Genomic DNA, 19,350 nt, shown 5'->3' with positions numbered 1-19,350 from the left:
CAACAGCAGGTGTGGAGAATCAGTATCTTCTTCCTCCAATTTCCTAGTAGATCTTCATTCACTCAGCCCAAAGATCTACAAAGCACCCTGTGACCTGGGCCTTAATGCAGCTATAGAGGTCCTGTGATCAGAATCCAGACAGGTCTCTGAGGTGGAGTTATCACGGGGGGGGGGGGGGCAAGAATAGCCCTGCCTGGCTAACTCAGGAGCTAGAAAACCATCTTTGGAGTCTTCCCAGCTAGAGCCCCTAAAACTGGGGCTGCTTGGCCATTCCACATCTTACTCCAAGGGAAAGGATGAAGACATCAGAAATCCGGGAGGACCAGGCACAGAGCTGGTCCAACCGCAGTGACTCCAAGCAAGGAAGACGCACTTTGAAGCATCCATTCCCCACCTTTGGGGTGGGAGCGAAATTATAGCTCTGCCCTGAATGGTATCTTCCCTGCCTTGTTATGAAAAGTTCCACAATTGTTGCTGCTTCTCCACAAATAATCTTGCCTTTGGGATGTACAAAACCGTGGCTCCATTCCTGGAACATTTCAGCAATCCCCATCCCATTCCATTTTTCCCCTTGGAATTTGCAACTCAAGGGTCTGTTTTCAGAAGCATATGTCCAGGACAGGATATGATTGGGATATTCTGGATGGGGCCTGCCACAGGAACTTGGGAAGACCGAAACATTCTGGAAACAGACCCTCCTGATTTGCACATGGCTTGCCACTGACCCCTTCACCTCACCCAACACGGTGACCATCGCTTTCGCAGTCCGTACGGGCCTGGTGAATATCGTGCAGGTATATTCTCCCTCATCAGCCAGAGTTGTGTTGTCAATACTGATGCTCAGCTCATTGGCCGTCGAATTTTCCAACTGGATTCGAAGGTCTCGCAATGCTACGTCAAGGAAGAAGAGCGACTTAGAGAAGTGGCAGAGAGGGCCATCCTAGGTCATCTTTGTTACTGTTTTCAACAGCTTGAAAAAGTTTAGATTTTTCTCCTAACTTGGCAGTATAGCACATGTCAAGATTCTACACCTCATCTGAAATATAAAAGCAAGAGAAGGCCCGAAGTGCAAAAAAAAAAACCCCTTCTCTTAATCACTAGAGAATTTCACGCCCGCCATTCCACAAAATGACTAAGAATGCTGGATTCGTGGCAGTGAAAATATGCGCTGGATGGAGTTGGGTGCTCCGGCTGGATGTGTGAAGTCTGTGTTGGTCTGTGCTCAAGGAACGCTTTGCGGCAAAGGAAGCAGGAAGAGATTGGAAACTGCTCAGAGCCACCTGTATTTGTGTGAATTCCAGACCAAAATATTACAAATCACGTATGACGCTTCTTTAGGAGACGGCCCCTGGCTGTTGCAAATGGCCTTTCTCCTAACATTCATCTTCAGGCCTTCCAACAAACAAACAACGGTTGGAACTAGCAAGCCGTTGCGGCAATGAATCGCTATGGCCTTCGTTGCTGCAGACACAAGAAAGCAAAGAGAGCCCACCTTAAAGCAAAAACAAACTTCTCCCCCCCCCCTCCAAATCAAAACAAAGAAAAACGAGCTACCAACAATGTTGTAAATACTATTAAAAAGAGTATGACATGACATGACATCCCTGGAATTTTACCGTATGAAAATCAAGATACTTTCCCCTTGGATTTATAGGGTTGGAGCACTAATCGATAAATCATATATCACATTCTACTTTGGGCAAATGTGATGCATAATAAAAGGAACAGGGCAGAGGCTTTTGATATACTGCATTATTATTAATATACCACTTTTCCTTCTAAACTTTTTTCCAAAGCAAGGTATGATGGTTTGAAAGGTAATCACATTACTATCTGCCTTTTACACATGTCCATATTAGATGCCTGTATGCGACCCAAAATAACTTGGTTTCAATTCCGAGGGAAAAAAAAAATCTCAGAGATTTTAAAAGTAGCTGATTTGGGTTCTTTTAAGCAGATTTGGTTTTAACAGAGGTTTCAAATACTGCATTTTCAGTTCGTTAGTCATCCCTGGGAGTGAGAAGGAGGAGGGTGTATGATTTGGTTTTAACACAGATTGCTGCTCTTGTAGTCTTATGGACATAGAGTGGGGTTATTATAGGTAGACAATTATAAAATAGCTGAAAGGTTTCAAGTACTGCGTTTTCAATTTGTTAGTCATCTCTGGTAGGGAGAAGGAGGAGGATGTTGAAAATATAGAATATAGATTAGAATAAACAAGTAGTTTGTATTGGGTTTGTGGCGTATTAATAGCTTAGAGATGGAGAAATCATCCGTATTCCCACTGAGAAAAAAAAAAATGCTATGCTGGTCACTTGGAGGCAATTTCGAATCACCACAGGTGAGCAGGGAAATAGGCATATTCAAGGTTTGTTTATAGATAGTCCCTTATCTCCATTTCCCAGGCAGGAGAAATCCCTATATGTGCCATGCCCCATTTTCCCTTATTTGACACGAAGAGTCAAGGCGGCCCTAGCTGAGATTTTCTGAAAGGCGTCTGGATTTTACTTTCCGCTCGATGACGTCAAGAGGGCCTGAAGGCAGATTTGGGCACTGAAAAGGGATAGGTGAAAATGCCAGGAAATATAAAGAAGAACAACAGAAGCTCAATTTGCAGAGCCTGGTTCCAAATTGAGCCAGAGGGATTTGGCTTGTAGCTAATTGTGTTTGTTATTGGCGGCTGTGACAATCTACCGCCTTTTTTGTAGTTGGGATTTTAGTACGGGGGACTGATAAATCATGGTAAATAAATTTGGTGTCTGTCACCAGCAGTAGCCACAGCTGTCAGCCTCCGCCTCCGGGCCACGATGAAATCAGAGGGCTACCTCGTTTTTCTCCAAAGTACAGCGTCTGCTGAGCAGGATTGGACCACTGGAGCGAGGAATCGTCTGGATCTTCCACCTTGCAGGAGAGGATCACCTTTGAACCTGCCACCACGACTTCGTCTGAGGTTGTAGGCTGGCTTCCTGCAAGAAATTGAAAGGGAGGTGAGCCGAGTCACAATGAATGGCTTTAGCGACGTCTGTGGGCCTGGCTGGGCTCAGCTCTCCTCCCGGATCTCTGGGAGAGGGGACACTTTCGCTCCCTGATCTACCAACTGAGTATTCGCCAGCTGCCGACTGGGCGAGTGCCAGTCTCTCTTCCTCTTTAACTGTCTTAAGGACTAGAACCTTAGGTCAACCGTTGAGGCTAGCCACACACCACTTTCTTCTGTTTCTGGCAGATATTCCCCCAGTGACTAAAGGAAAGCAAAGGAACTAAGACTCGGCTCTCTTGGCAGCCCCAACCAAACACGACAAGCATCCTTCCGCTGTTGACCCCTTACATTTCCGAGCCGCAGCATTTCATTCCTCCCCCTGCCCCCAGGCTGTGGGTGTCTTCACTCAGCACATTCTGCACCGCCTGGATAGCCCAGGAAAGGGAGGTCACGGCCTTCAGTTCCTCCTCCTCTGCTCTGCTCTGCTCTGCCCCAACAGCTGTCCATCCCCAACATCTCTTGGCGGTCTTCCCAAGCACGGCGCCTCTGCTGCCACCCCCCCCCCAAACAACCAGCCCCTTGTCTCGGCCTGGCTGCCCCCAGGTTGCTATTCAGATTTAGCCCTTTACAATCAGCCCCACATGGAAGCTTCCAAAACACTTCACATGATGCGGCGAACGAGCCAAGGAATTCAGCCAAGTGGGCGCAAGGAGGCTTTGTCCCCGTCGCTCAATTTGGAAGGGCATTTTCAGAAGCCTCGCTGGGCACGACAGAGCGGTCCTAAGGCAGGTGGACCGGGGCAAGAGCCTTCCAGCCATGCCCTTCTGCAGCAAGAACCGAGGGTCTCCCAATCTCTCCTGCGCCCCCCTAAACTGGCCTGCAGTCCTCAGCTGCGGTCAAAGGCGGCTTTGTCTATAGAATGGTCGTTGGTTATTCCAATATGGATATTTATTTTTATTGACTGATTCATCAAATTTGTCACCGCCCATCTCGCAAAACGACTCTGGGCGGTTTACAACAAGATAAACATTCATGAAAATACAACATATATTTTCTGTTTTTATTGTTTCGGATTTTAACGGTAAGCCGCCCAGAGTCACCCCCTAGGAGAGACGGGCGGCATTGTAAATTTAATAAATAAATAACAAGCCATCCCCGTTGCCAGATAAAAGCAAGATACCGTTGTCTACCAGCTCCGGCCTGTTCCTGGCTTGGAGCTCCGTGGGATATTTTGGTATTTTGCTCCACTGCCTGGGGCCAACCTTGCCAAATCGGGACTGGTCCTGCATCTGGCCCAGCCAGACGCCTTTCCAAAGCTTGCAGGTTCATTGCCCGGAGAGGAACACTTCAGAACAGATCCTTCAGTCCTTGGGGGTGAGAAACTAGGCCATGACAGATGCTCTGGATAAACTCCCCTCCCTCCCGTCTTCTCGTCACCCTTATGTCACTGTAAGCTCTTCCACCTTGGGCTGTCAAGAGTCACCCCCTTTTTTGGCTCTATAGTTGCCATGGAAAGAGGGCTGGGCTTTGCATTGTCTCCCGGCTCAAAATATGCTTCCAGGATCTGTCACTCCTCTGCTGTCAATCTTTCTGGCTCAAACTGAACAAGGACAAGGTGGAGCTATGGTGAGGCGGGGTGGCTCTCTCAAAAACTGGGTCAAGGAAAATCTGGATGGTGGCAGGACAGGAGGAGATCTGTTTTTCTTTTCCCCCCTTCCCCAGACAGCAAAAGAGCCAGCTCATGTTGGCATCCAGCCTTGCAACCTGTTTCTATTTTGTTTGGTAGCCAATATGAAAAAAATAAATAAACATGGAAAATGCCCAGGGGAAGAGACTTGCAGAAAGCTTTCAGGAAAGGCAAGGGCATTTTATGTTTCCTCCAGATAGGGAATTGGAAAGGGGACCTGCAGATGCTAAAGCGCTTGATTCCCTCTAAAAGCATCCGTCTGCCACTTTCCAAAGTTCTATGAAGACGAATGTAAGAGTTAAAAAAAACATTATGAGATAAAATGTGAAGAATCTCACATGAAATTGCTGAACCCTCGCACGATCGCCAGCCCAAAATGCTGAAATCTCCTCCGAGATTTCAAAGGATTTTTAGCATTCTCTTGCAAGCCTTCGGGGTTGGCAATTCGGCAAGACTTCTGGGGATTTGGGCACCTGGAACATGAACAAGCTGCCAACTTTGGTTCCAGCAGATTCCGTCGCCAGCATTTCAAACATGTTACATTTTGCTTTTCCCATTCAGGGCCTAAACTGAAGTCCCTTGTCCAGAAGGGTGAAGATTTGGGAGCCGAGGACAGATCTTGCCCACTTTCTCTAGCCCCCGAGGTTATCTCCCATGGGTCTACCCCATGGTGCTCAGGGGAATCCAGGCACGTCTTCAATCCTCATCTGCATAAGCCCCACCCCTTCATTTGCATATCCCAGTTCAAAGTTCTGTCTCTTCCGGATGCAATGGATCCTTGAAGGGACCATTGGACTGAGCATGCTCCAGAATCACAGAAACCTGATTTAGTATGGCAGTGTTTCCCAACCTTGGCAAGTTTAAGATGTGTGGACTTCAACTCCCAGAATTCCCCAGCCAGCCATTGGTTGGGAAACACTCCTATGGGGAGGGGGCAAGGTGGAGAGTTGTGGATCCTAGCTGGCACCCTGAACCCTGGCTGGCATGCTAATAACCTGGTGCCAACCACCCCACTTGTCATTCCTCAGAGCCACGGGTGGCTCTCTTGGCTGCAGATCCACACAATTTCCTTTTAACGCTCTCCGTATCCACAGCTAACGCAAGATAGACCCGTCCGCGTGCTCTGTCTGGAGTCCTTCACGGCCCCTCTGTCTGGCTTGCGTTAGTCAGCCCAGCAGGCCTGCCAATTAAAACTGCGTTCTCCCGGCAGGCACGCACGGCGGGCTGAGCACTGAGATGCTCTGTAATGAAGATCCTCTTTATTGAATGCGCTTCGTGGCTTCCTTCCCTGCCAGCTTGACAGCTTTCAATATTTCTCCTAATAAAGACAATAAAAGGGATGCTTCCCCCACCCCCACCCCTCCCAAGGAAGGAAGGAAGGAAGGAAGGAAGGAAGAAGGAAGGAAGGAAGGAGCAGCTTGTTTCTAAGATAATCTGGATTTTATTTTAAGAGGGCTGTTTGGAAAGTGCACAACCACACCAATTCCAAACACTTCATATTCATTACTCCCCATGTCTGGCATCCATTCCCTCCTTCTGACACAGAAAACAATTGCAATGGGGACGTTGCAGGTTTTGCAGGCCAGACCTGCGCAAGCATTTTGGGTGGAGAGAGGAAACCGCCCTCTGCCAGTCAGAGCCTTGGCCCTTCTTAGCCTCCGCTCTCTGGTCTGACTGTTGCTCTCTTCCGGTGGCCCAGGAATGGACCTTGGGGACAACAGTCAGGGCTCTCCACCAGGAGGGGGGGGAGGCCTAAACGACCCCCAGAATTAATGGCCGAATCCTCATCAACCAACAGGACCAGTGTACATTCCTCGACTGAGGCCGACAGGCTGTTCTGAAGCCCTGCTCTCCTCCTCCCTCTCTATTTTTCCAAAGTAACATTTTAGAGTTACTTTTCTTACTTTTACTGTAAAAATAAACCTGCCGAGCCTCTCTCTTTTTTAAATAAGTCATGTTTATTCTGAAATAACCCCATGTTTTCGGGAAGATGATTAAGCCCCTGTTGCAAACCTACCAAGTGCCCAGACTGCAGTCCATCACCTTGAACCAAGGTCCTTTCTGCATTATTAAAAGACTTCGACGAGACTTTCTGAGATTCTCCTTTTTGGTGTGCGAAGGAGAGCGTTCTATCTCTGCGTTTCCGATATTGGCTGGGTATTTATTGACTTCCAGCGTCTCTTTCCAAGGCCTTGGTCAAGAAAAAAACAAACTCATCCGCTGCCTGTTCCCATTTTTATCCGCCAACGCTGAGCATTGAATTCCCAAACCTTTGCTGGGGAAGAGAAAGCTTCAGCCACAAAGATCTGGAGGCCGCCTGAACTAGGAGTCTGCTTTTTTTTCAGGCGGATGGGTTTTTGAGAGCCTGCTGTGGGTTCGATCACAAAGTGGCCGCCATGGTGGGCAGGGTCGGTTACCACCTCAGACAGGGAGAGGAGGTTCGTTCCCTGGTATCCTCTGCACTACGAAGGCGTAGCGCCGAATGAGCGATTTGGAGCCGGGGTGGGCAGTGCACAGGGCATGCGCCTGTTGGTGCCTATTAAAGCAACAGCCCCTTTTCCTGGCCTTGACATGATCTCAGGATAACTCGCATCAGAATTAAGGAAGGACCGACATGCACCACAGGGACTTTGGGTGTGGGTGTTGAGTGTGGGCGGACCGACAGAACATCAACTCCAAAGCATATTTTCTCAACACAAGAATGGCTGTGTCATCAGGCCTGGGGGTTTTGGGGAACCAGAGACATTCTTAGATGGCTCCGCTGTAATTGAAGTTCTGCCCTCTCCGTGGGGTTTGTCTATTTGAAAACCTTTTTTTTTTAAAAAACAAAATTGGGATCATGTTTTTATTTTAATAACTCTACCTCTTTAAATGCCTGTTTTTATTCACTTGTTATTTTAATTGTTGCATGCCGCCCAGAGTTGCTTTGTGAGAGATGGGCAGCTATATAAATGGGACACATAAATAAATAAAAATGTTTACTGATTCGGCGATATACAAATAAAATGAATGAATGCATGAATGAAGGCTTCTTCTGCTCAACCAAGTTTGATTGTCTCTACTCTAGCTTGAAAATCCACCACTTATGCCCCAGGGGTGGTGTCTCTGTAGTTGCTTCCCCACCACGCTCAAGGTTGGAAACTGCTGACTGTTTTCACCTCATTCACTTTCATCCTCATCATTAGACCCCAAATTGACCTAGAAATGGCAGCACCCCCAAACCAGCCAGGGAGCCATTCTGTGTTTCCCCAACAGGCTTAACTTGATAATTCGCCCACTCTCTGACTTTGCCCAATCTCCTGAATCATAAATCAATCTAATCAGCACAGGAACAACCACCACCTAATCTGGAGTAAAACTAACCCAGTTTAGCATAGTGGGTGAGTACAGTCACTAAGTCTTTAATTGCCATGGTTAAAAACATGCTGTGTGCACCCAGGCATCGTTTTGCTGACTTCCATTGTAGTCACCCCAGAAGTTAGAAAAACCTATTTTATCATGAAACAACAATCAAGCTGAAATGTACTGGTAGGTCTAGGACTGTTTCTCATAAATTAAAAATAGAGGCTAAGGTTTCTTATCTCAGGACATGCAATTAATCACCTCATCAATGCAAGGATGATTGTTTTGTGAATAGCTGCTATCAATAAGTAATTATCACTGTCTGCACCTCTTGCATTTCATTTCCCTCTGGCCTTTTTTTTTTTTTTTTAAATCTTCCTGACCTCTCCTCTGCCATCTATGGGGGCTTATATGCACCTATCTCAGGATAACATCCTGCATCTCACAGAGTGGAGCACACCCCATAATACATTTGCCATCAAGCAAAGTTCCACATGTTTCTTGTTAATGTTAACAGAAGGAATTCAGAAAGTACATGGGTTGAAAGTAAGGCTGGTTTTAGAGCATCAGTCCAACCTCCTAAAGCAGAAACCCGACAGCCTTTTCCAGAGAATGCTGCAGGTCTGGATTTCTTGCAATGGAGGATGGAGTGGGGTTGGAATGGATGACCTCCAAGAACCCGCCCCACTCACTGATTCTATCACCTTTGCCATGCTGAAGAGGAATGGGGGGGGGGGAGGCTTTTCCACCCTCCCATTCTCATTCAGTTTGATGAAAGAGAATCTGCTTTTGAAATTTTTTTCAAAGAAGAAGGTAATTTTGTTGGAAATTCTCCTGGGTGGAGAGTGGTGATTGTGCACTTATTTTGTTACAGAGCGGCAGTGTGTGTGTGTCTCTCTGTGCGTGTACACATCCTCTCTTTCATGTTGCAATTCTTTCTCTCCACAGGGAGAGAAACCTGGCTTTCTCTCTCTCTCTTTTAATAAACTCTCCGCATTTGTTCAGAAAACCAGGTTTCCATCTGGAGTGGAAGGAAAGATTTAATTTTAATGTGGTATTTGACTCAGTGGTGGGGCCTGCAAGCTGAGCAAGATAGGGTGGGAGGGAAAGAAACAAGGGTGGGGTGAGACAGTCATTGTCAACGCAACCCAGAAGGGGCAAATAAATGTCTTGAGGAAGAGACGTTGAGATGCTGGAAAAGGAACTCCTCAGTGGTTGATGGGTTAGATCAGTGTTTCTCAACCTCGGCAACTTTAAGATGGGTGGACTTCAACTCCCAGAATTCCCCAGCCAGCAATGCTGGCTGGGGAATTCTGGGAGTTGAAGTCCACCCATCTTAAAGCTGCCGAGGTTGAGAAACACTGGTTTAGATCAAGAGCAAAGCATTCTTGCTATCCTTCTTCTCTTTCCTACACTAGCCTAAAGCAACCATCTCGAGCAATAAAAAGAGACACCCACCAATGCTACAATGTGCAAAAGAGAGCCCTTCCCATCTCATGAAAGCTGGGGTGCTCACGAAGACCAAGGGGTGGAAATGGAGGTTCTCTTTCTCAAACAAGTAAGAGATTTCCTTCGCTCATCCCATTTATCCAAGAGCACCCATTCCATTTCACCAATTCGGGTTAGAGAGGGGAAACTGTCCTTCAGGAATAGGCTTTAGGAATGGGGTGGGTGGGTGGGTGTTGCTGCCTCCTTTTCCCAAGTTTTAAACCACAAAAGACAATTCCCAGGGGAAGCTCCTGAATATAAACAGCCAGTAAACTCCACTCTCCCTGCACTGATGTTGTTATCTAGCCTGATAGTGAGACGTCTGCAGGAAAAGCACCAAGTTCAGAGCACCCCAAGGACCCAACACTTCAATTTTGAGCTACAGCTGTTCTCCACCATTGAAAAGGTAATTCTTCAGGCCTATATTAATAGCTCGAGACTCTTTTCTTCACCCAATCATTCTCAGCCTGTCCTTAGGCCCAGGCACATATTTCCATGCTAAAACTCCCAATTGCTTTCTTTATAGGAAAGGCGCTGTCCAACTTCCCTCAATATGGCTGGAAGTGTGTGTGTGTGTGTGTTTGTGTGTGTGTGGTCATTATGCATCTGAAAAGCACCAGGTTGGGGAAAGACGACAAATTCAGACTGGAATTTTATCAGATTGGAAGGAGTGTCACAGATCATTTAACCTAAGTTTCTGCCAGGCAAAATTTGGCTACAATAGCATCCTTGACTGACAGCCCTCCACGGGAAACATCCTCAATCATTACCATTTGCAACTTTTTCTAGTATAAAGTGTTTTGCCCACAACGTTCCCTAATATACTCCTTCTCCTCCTAGCTAGGCGCACATGCACACTTTTTAATGCACAATTTCCATATATGCATTTTCAGGGGAAGGCAATGGAGACTCCATTCAGTTTTGGAGGCTCACACAAGCTTTCTCCAGAGTTCAGTAGATCCCAGAACATCAGACTAGGGTTTTAGTGTGTCTCAGAAAAAGCCTAGTTTTGCTGTCAGTTGTGACCCTCCAGAAAATCCCATGGGGGCCTGAGAACCTGGCCTAGTGTCGGTGACACAGACTGCCACAAAACGCCAGCCAGCAGAGAATTGGAGGAACGCTTGGCTTAAGATGCCGCTGAGGGCTGGAACCATGTGGAACAGGTGATGGTCCCAAGAACCTGTTTGCAGAAGATAACAGCTGCTTCTGACCAGGTGTACAAGCCAACAATATTGGAATTGTGCCAAACCCTGACCCCAAGGGCTGGTGCTGCAGCACAACCACCCCACCATGCCAGAAACTATGGTAGCTGCATGGGATTGACCCCTGCTTTATAAGAAAAAGGGAGCAAGAAGGAAGGAAAGGATGGAGGAAAAATCCAAGGAGGGGATAAAACAAAGTGCTTTCACAGTCCCCTTGCAGCCAGCCTCAGAAACTTTGCAGCTAGGTATGTTCTGTTTGTCATTTCACCAAGTGCAAGTTGAGCATGGTCTCAGTTCTGCATCGGATGATGAACTGGACCCAGGAATGCAGGGAAAATGCCTCTCAATGTTTCCCTGAACATGTATGTTTCCTAGGGCGTTGTGCTTATTTTCTTCTTCATGTATGCCTGTTTGGGCCTAAAATAAAACCAGGCACAAATGGCCTTTTCAGATTTCTCCCCCAAATTTCTGGGCAGAGGAACTGAGTGGGCGATTCCTCTGAAGGTCTCCAAAGAAGGAGAAATGCTCCAACCATTTTTTGAGAGGAGGGATCTCTTTTCCTCGCTGAGGGCGACAGGAGACCCTGTAAATAAGACGGCCTCTTGATGTCTCTCCTTGGAATTGAAGTGCGGGAAGCCAGTGAGATGGGATTGTACAATGAAAGAGAAACATCACCTTTCATTGATAGAAAAATGCAAGGACTTTCCATTCTATCTATGCAATTTCCACTAATATTAATTTCTCCTTTAAAATAATTTCTAAACCAAAGTTTCCTCCACCATACTGAATGAGAATAGTTAGAAGAAAACCCCAGATAACTCCTTGGTCCCACTCTAGCTTCAAATTAAGCCCTCTGGTATACAGATTCAAGAGAACAGTGAACCTCTTTTGAGATACACTGCTCTTGAAAATGGAGGGTGTGTAAGTTGGCAGGGCTGATCACTTAGGGAGTGCGATTCGGAGAAATCTGAGTTGAACGATTAAATCCACCTGGATCTGCAATCTGATGCAGCCTTCTCATTCCAGCTGGAAAACATCCAGTTTGATTCAGATGCTCAAATCATCGTCAGTTTAAATTAGCCTTGATTCAGATATTTGCACCAGATTTTTGGAGGGGGGGGGGATAGAAATATTCTAAATCTGTTCAGAGGCACCCCCTTCAAGCCAGCCGTTCAAACCAGAAACCCAACTGGCTTCAGATTTCCAATTCTTTTGCTTTCAGACTCAATCTCCAGAATTCACACACACAACCTAAAGTCAAGTGCTCCTCCATTACTTGGCTGAAATTGGTTTTTTAAAAATAAGGACAATCTGATAAAAGAAAAATCCATGAAAAAAAACCCAGTGGCATTCTTGACAGGTGAAGAAGGTTTAAGTGGCGTGCCCAAAACTTAAAATATGGTTTTCAAGAAGAGAGATTGCCAAAACTGCAAGACTGAAATGCTTCTGAGGAAAGTCACAAGGAAGGCGTCAAGTTGATTCACCCCATACTTAGTGGTAGACTGCTCCTGTGCATTAAGCTGTCATCAATTATTTCAGGGAGGGGGGTAGGGAGGATTGTGATTAGCCAGTTATAGACAAAACAAGCTGAAACTTAAAATGAATCGTGGTGTCCTTTTGAGAAATTGCAAATAAGTGTAGTGTTATAAAAGTCCTCAGTACTGTACGCCTTGCTGAAAACCGCGTGGAAGCTATCTTTCTGACAGTCAATCAATTACGGGATCCCCTAATGCTCTTAATCTATTAACTGTCTCTGTTTGGCTTAATTAATTAATTAATTAATTAACTAATTAGTATAAATATTACTCTTCTGATATAGGTGATGTTATCTAAGATGACAGTTTTTCCTTAGCTAATTAATACAGGAAAATCATTTCCAAGGAAGAGAAAGTCTGAAATCAAGATCACACTATCTATTCTATCCAGACGATGAAGAAACCTAATCCCTGTAATAATCCACTTTTCTTAAAAATTACAACTGAATTGCCCCAGCACAATCTTCCACTCTCAGCTGCTTCCAAATCAACAATTAATAACTTCATTAGATTGCTACTGATTCCTGTTTGTTTCATGTTAGCACTTTGATAATGTAACTTGGTCTTCAAACTCTTTCTGGGGCTTCTCTAGTTGCAAATCTTACAACAGCCCTGCAAGGGAGTCTGTCATGTTCTGTTCATTTTTCGTCCCTCTGGGCACTCTGATTCATTTATTCACCCCACTTTCCTCCAGGGGCTTAAGTTAGCATACACCCCATAGCAACAACCCTGTGAGGTCTGTTGGTCCAGTGATATCCATAGCTCCATGGGACTGAAATCTGTTCCCTCCTTTCCCCAAAGTGGTACCTTCCTGATGTGTTGGAACTACATCTCCCAGAATTCCCCTACTGGGGTAAAGGTGGGTTCCTGCCATGGATGGAGAAATGACAACATGACCTTTTGGATCTCCACATGAGTTGGAAGAGGAGAAGTGTGGAAGAAGAGCAGGAACAAAATTGCCAGTGCCATTCCTCGTACCTAAAATCACAGATAAATCAACATGCACCGGAAAATATGGCCATTGATTTCAACATGGTTGAGAAAGTGGTGATTGAAATGGGAAAAGACTGGGGGATTCTTAAGATGTTTTCCTTTTTCCCAGTGCTGTTCCTCAAACTCACCCCAATTTTTGTCAATTAGTTTTAAAGAAAAAAAAAACTGCGCAGCAGCCACAATGTACTTAATAAAACCAATGGTTCATTTATTAATGGCACTGTAGTATTTCCTGCACTCTATCTTTTTCCTCACTTCCCCAGTCAGGCCGGATGTCTTCCTTTTTTTCTTTTGGCTTAGAAACCTTTGGATTTCTAAGCATGAGGAAGTCTTTCTGGTAGGGGGAATGGGTGGGAGAACAGAGTTATTGTAACCCTGGGGAGGCTCAGATGTGACCAACAAACATTTTATTACAGTCCAAAAAAGCTAAAACAACCCAAAACCATCTGAGACTGCAGCAAAGTCTCATAAGTTAAGCCAGTCACCTACTTCTGTTGGCGGATCTGAACATAGCGAAGCCTTGGGCACAGAGTTTAGCAATTGTATAAGGGATTTCAGGGCACATATCTTTTAGGAAAAATTCTAAATACCATTGGTCTGAATGGCTGGCGGGGTGGGGGGTGGTCGATCTGTTAAGGGTTGGATTAGTTGGGAACACAGTTCTTAAAACTACACCTCAGCAAGACATGTTCTAGGGTTTCATTTCATCAGGGGCCCAGAGGCATTGTCTGTGGGAAAGGGGTACCTGATTATATGTACCCTCCGTGAATGCAGAGGGAAGAGCATTGAAGCATGTTCTAGAGAAGGCCGAGCAATATTGAGAGTAGGATGATTTGGTCAACAATATACAATGGTACCTCGGGTTACGAACGCCTCTGTTAACGAACTTTTTGGGTTATGACCAGCTCTGGCCGCAAAAATTTACCAAAAATTTGCAAACTCCACCTCGGGGTACGGACAGGATACGTGGCCGTTTTTCCTCCCGTGACATGGTCCGCAGCCATTTTCCACCCCTGACACGTGGTCGTAGGGAGGGGGACTCTCCCTCCAAGCAATAGCCGCCTCCCTGTCCTCCACGCCAGAACGGATTAACGGTAATTACATTGAACCTTATGGGGAAATTTCCTTCGGGGTGCGACCAATTCGGGGTGCGACCAGAGTCACGGAACGAATTAAGTTCGTAAACCGAGGTTCCACTGTAACTAAATGATTTCTGAACTTGATCAACACTGAGGGTTGGACTAAATGAATCCTGAGGGTCCTTCCAACTCTATCATTCTACAGTGTATTCCCTGCATTGCCCATAGTTCCACTGCGTTGCAGTTTCTAATGTGACACAGACAGGAAAATCATTAAACATGTAGCTCATAATCCTATTAACTATTTAATTGATTAAAAACCATTTGGATGAAGTTGCAATTCAAACTGTGTTACTGTTGGGGAGTTCACCCTACAGGTTTAACCTAATGACTAAATTAACTCTTATCCTGGGTCTGCCCAAGAGATAAGAACCCAAAATTAACCAATGGAGGAGGCTGGGTTCTCACAATGCCCTAAGCTACCAAATAAATGCATCAGTTAGTAAATAAATTCACCGCTCATCCAAGTTTGCAGGCTGGGTGAATGCAATGCTCCGGCATTCACCAGGTAGAACCTCCCACCCAAAGGCAGGTCGAATGTAGTTTTAAATCGCCCGCTTCCATTTGCACGGTGACCCTGTTCAAAAGATGCGGCGTTGTCTTCAGCCTCCAAATTTGCTCCTACTTAATTCTAAAAGGGGGGGGGGCTTTTAAATGCTTTAAATGCGGTTAAAACTTGCTTTAACTCGCTAATTGGGGGAAGACGTGCCCATTATTCAGAAATGTCCGTTGAAGCATAGCTCATCCAATTTGTTAATTTGTTAATGATGTCATCACACCAATGATGCCAATGGTCCCTGCCATCAATCTGAGCAACATGTTACAAATAACTTGCAACTGGAACAGAAAGTTGCTCTGAAATCTGTTGCACCAAAGTCTGCTAAGTCGTGTAAATAAATAAATGACCTCTGGGGTCAAGCTTGCTGCAGAGAATGAGAAATTGGGGAGGGCCTGCTTTTATGCTCACAGAGATCCCCAAATCCTCAATTCACACTTCTTCTATCTATAGGTGTAGAGGAGAGAGAGTGTTCTGGATCAGAATTCATGCTTTTCCAGGAATTGTGACATGGCTTGAAATTGCTGTTCAGAAATAATTCCCCCCGTGAGTTGGGGGTACAATGGTACCAAAAAAGCAGCTGTTAGGAGAAAAGAGGGCAAAGAGGCACCCAACATTATGTGCTCGGCATTTTTTAAGCAATTCAAAAATGATGCAGACAAAAAACGGGGTTGGGTGGGGCTTCATGAACATCAGCTTAAATAAACCCTGGCTGAAACCAAACTCAACAGATTCACACGTATTCAGGATGACCATAAAGAGGTGACATTGGAAATAGAGCGACTGATCGACACAATCGATCTCAGTTCTGTGAATATCTTTGAAAAACCAGATCAGGATGGAGCTGGGATGGGAGGCAGGGGAGAGAGAGATGGTGGACATCACAAAAATCAAGCCACCAGATAGAAATCTCTGTCCCTCTGCCACCATTTCCCTGAACATCTGAGGTGACCAGGTAAATTGTTTAATCCATAACTAAGCGAGAAAAACTTAGTTTCAAATCCTCAGCCAGCCACAAAGCTCTCTAGGTGACCTTGAGTTGGAAGGAGAACCCAGTATCCTTCTCAAGGTCCTTGAAGGAAAGATGAGACACCGCAGTAAATTCCTAAAAATATCAGGGCAATGGGAGGATAATTGCCTGATCTAGCATGAAGGAATTTTGCATCAGCCAAGGGCTAAAATGAAGAAGCGAGAGGTAAAACTTGCTTTTAGCTGATTCCCCAGTTAAAAGGAGTCAACGTCTTGACCTTAAATCTCTCCTTGCAATTCCAGGTCCTCCACTTATATGTCGATCAAATTACTCACGCTGTCTTTCAGGAATCCCTGCTCTTGGCTTTGCTGTCTTTCTAAGAAGAAAGGGTAAGGCTGGAAACAACAATGACACTATATTTCTGGTAAAGACAGCCTTGGAAGGTCCACTTTTGTAAACCAAGGGTATTCTGTAGGGGTATGCGAATTAGCTCTGATCTGCTTTGCATCATCAATTCAAATGAATGGTTTGAAGCCATTGGAAAATTGGGCTGAATCCTTTAGGCTTTCCAAACTGAATCTGGGGGAAAGAATAGCTTTGGGGCACGCACAGAAGCCTCCCCAATTGATCAATTCAAATGCATTTGATCTGAACTGATTTTCTGACTCCATTAGGAGGTTTGATCAAATTGCATTCAAATCGAGTTTCCAAATCAAATCTTTGCGCTGTCCTAGCGGCTTGCTGGCGAGTCACTTTGTTTTCTGTCGGCTCTACTCGGAAAAGGCCATGCTTCGCCCAAGGCAGGAGCAGATCTGAGATACAGTCTACCTTTCCAGAACTGCATGTGCACGTTTGCAGTGCTTCTCTGATCTCAGATGCAAAGCCCAGGTGTAGGGTCCCCTAGAGTTTTTGCTAGTTGGCTTGCTGGGTTAAAAGTTCCAAAGCTTGGATGTGTTTCTTGTGGTTGTTGTTGATTGGATTTGCCCAGCTACAGAATTGGGTGTTTTTCTTCTCATGGATCAACACAGCTATGTTTTTTAAAAGTAGGAATTGCTCACAGCCATAGGCCCTGTCAAATGCATGACGCTTATCATCAATTTAACTTTGCTGGGATATGGGAACAGTCAAATCTGCTGCGAGCAGATTGTGGCGTTCTCAACCAAAGCGGGGGGAGGGAGAGAATGATAAACAGATGTTCTCTGTGTGTGTGTGCGCGCACGCGCGCGCACTACATAGCACAGTCCTCTATTTCAGAAATGCACCGTCTCAAATTCCGGGACTGCATACATCTCTTTGGGTTACCCGCCCCCCCCGCAAGATCCCAAAAGCTGTTACGAAGTGGCAATTTTTTAAAAAATGACAGGAGGTAAACATGATTAAATATACGACTAGAAACAAATCAAATTAGCTATATTTAATTTGAACCAGAATCTGATGTAAACGGGAAGCAATCAAATTTAGGTTTTGTCCTCGTTTCTCCTGCTGCATCCGGAAATGCAACTCCAGACCTGCAGTTTGAATGCCAAGAATGGTTTCTTTCTAACCCTTGTTTTAGGTGATGGGATACCAGAATTTCACCACAGATCATCCTGGGAACAAATTGCTCCCGGTCAGTGTTTTGCTCCCAGTGAGCTATGACATGGTCAGTCCAAGAAGTGCTACAGATGAGAAACTACCTTTGTGAGGAACCCCGGGCTACCCTGAGCACGTACCGTATAGCATTTTAACACGCTAAAAGAAAGAAAAGGGAAAAAGCTTACTGATCAACATGCACATTTGGGAAATTCAACTCTACCAGGAATACTTGGGCATTTCCCCCCCATTTTTTAAAGTGCAATCCAGAAGAAGAAGAGAAGCTTCTACTTAGGAAATCTGTCCTACTGTCAGCCTTACTAGGTAGACCAGACAGGAAACACAACCAGATAAACTAATTCTACTTTATAGTAAGGCTACATTGACAGAATCTTGCAAATCTAAAAGTACAATGCTCCCCATGGTCTCTTTTACAGCCTGATAAACTAAGAAGGGTCCTTTCTGAGCCTCTTACCCCATCCACTATCCAGCTGCCAGCTATGCTCCCTCTTATCTGTCCATTCCCTTGGCAGCATCTCTCCCTGCCTCCCATCTCCCAAGGTCTTTCCCACATACCATTACACCTACAAAGACGACAGTAGAAGATACTGAAATTACTCCAACTACTTACTATCTTGATAGTCAGAGCTTCAAACTACCTTGTTTAAAGAATTACTCAGTCCAAATACAATTTTGTATGGGCAGGTAGAGAGTTCTGATTTTGCTCTCAAATCACTGTGTCTGGCCATCTTTAAGGGGATGAATTTCTTGCTACAGTCCTCTTCAACTGCCTTTTTTTACCCCCCTTACCTGATGAAAAGTTCTGGAGAACTTGAAACCTTACACGCTCTGTTCACAACAAGGGTAAATCAAGGGTTTTGAATATTCCTTTTCTTCTCATGGACCAATACGCACCTATGTAAAATATTTAGAAGTAAGCCTATCCTGCCTCATGCCAAGACTGAAAAATAAATGCACAGTATTTTCTCCTAGTGTATCAAAAGCCTGTTTTGGGTGTTCAACTGAATTAGTTATCTTCTACTTTCAGCACTTACTCTTCAAAGATACACTGCCTCTCAACAGGGAAGCTCCACTTTCAGGCAGGTTGCCTCTGAATACCAGCTGTTCTGCAAGAGAATCAATGAGCACAATTTCTTCTTCTTCTCCTTCCTATGCGCACAATCTTCTTCAAGGTATTGATCTAGGAAGATGTTTCATATAAACTCTAAGGAATGCAGGGAAAAAGAAATACATATTCCTTTGAAACGATAGCCACCCAGCAATATTGAGTGTGTATACACAGCCAGGATCACTCAAGGGACCCGGGAAGAGGTACAGCAAGCGATCCCTTGAGCACGACTTGTGTAAAGATCGACAGAGTGTGTTTGCGTATGCAGGTCCCAGCTGGGTTGCGCTGTGTGCCGTGAGCAGGGAGCAGCAGTTCCTAAGAAAAGAAAATGTAAATTGCAGATCCACTCTCACGTAACTAGTGTCCACCCTTTGAGGTAGGCCAGGTCTAGAAACTGACACCGCAAAGATCACAGGGACGGTGCTTTATTGTTGTAGGGTGTGATAACACAATCTTGGAGGCCTGCCAGAGTCTCCTTCTGCTCCCTCTTATACCAAACAGAATCAAGGCTGGGTTCTCTTGAGTTTCTTTCTCACACTTTCCCCTTTCCCTGCACTAAGCTGATATTTACTTTATGGTTCTTGTATCCCTCCTTCAATAGTATTTCTGTACTCCTCGACAGCTGGATCCTAAAGTGCAAATAGTAATTTAATGGCCTTCAAAGAGGGGGTTAAAGACTTTTTGATTCTATTAGTGGGTTAGTGTGGGGGCAGGTTATTTTACTCGACTCTCATTAAGACTGGTTAGGATTTTAGATTAA

The 19,350-nt window shown here is 45.2% G+C and overlaps 1 protein-coding gene across 1 annotated transcript in view; it reads right to left on the bottom strand.

Moving 5' to 3' along the window:
- Positions 1-19,350, bottom strand: part of CADM3 (cell adhesion molecule 3) — an 80,912-nt gene that overhangs the window by 22,092 nt on the left and 39,470 nt on the right. The window contains exons 2-3 of the mRNA XM_088137399.1: positions 2,826-2,966; positions 739-891 (exon numbers count right to left, since the gene is read on the bottom strand). Of these exons, the coding sequence (XP_087993525.1) occupies positions 739-891; positions 2,826-2,966 (294 nt within the window). The remainder of the gene's footprint in view (positions 1-738; positions 892-2,825; positions 2,967-19,350) is intronic.

This window comes from Python bivittatus, unplaced genomic scaffold, assembly GCF_059951505.1.
Source record: "Python bivittatus isolate LINGU-HERP-01145 unplaced genomic scaffold, Pbiv_v1 ctg000180_np1212, whole genome shotgun sequence".
Classification (NCBI taxonomy): domain Eukaryota; kingdom Metazoa; phylum Chordata; class Lepidosauria; order Squamata; family Pythonidae; genus Python; species Python bivittatus.
The sequence above is the reverse complement of the archived record's forward strand: the minus strand, read 5'-3'. Positions and strand labels throughout refer to the sequence as shown.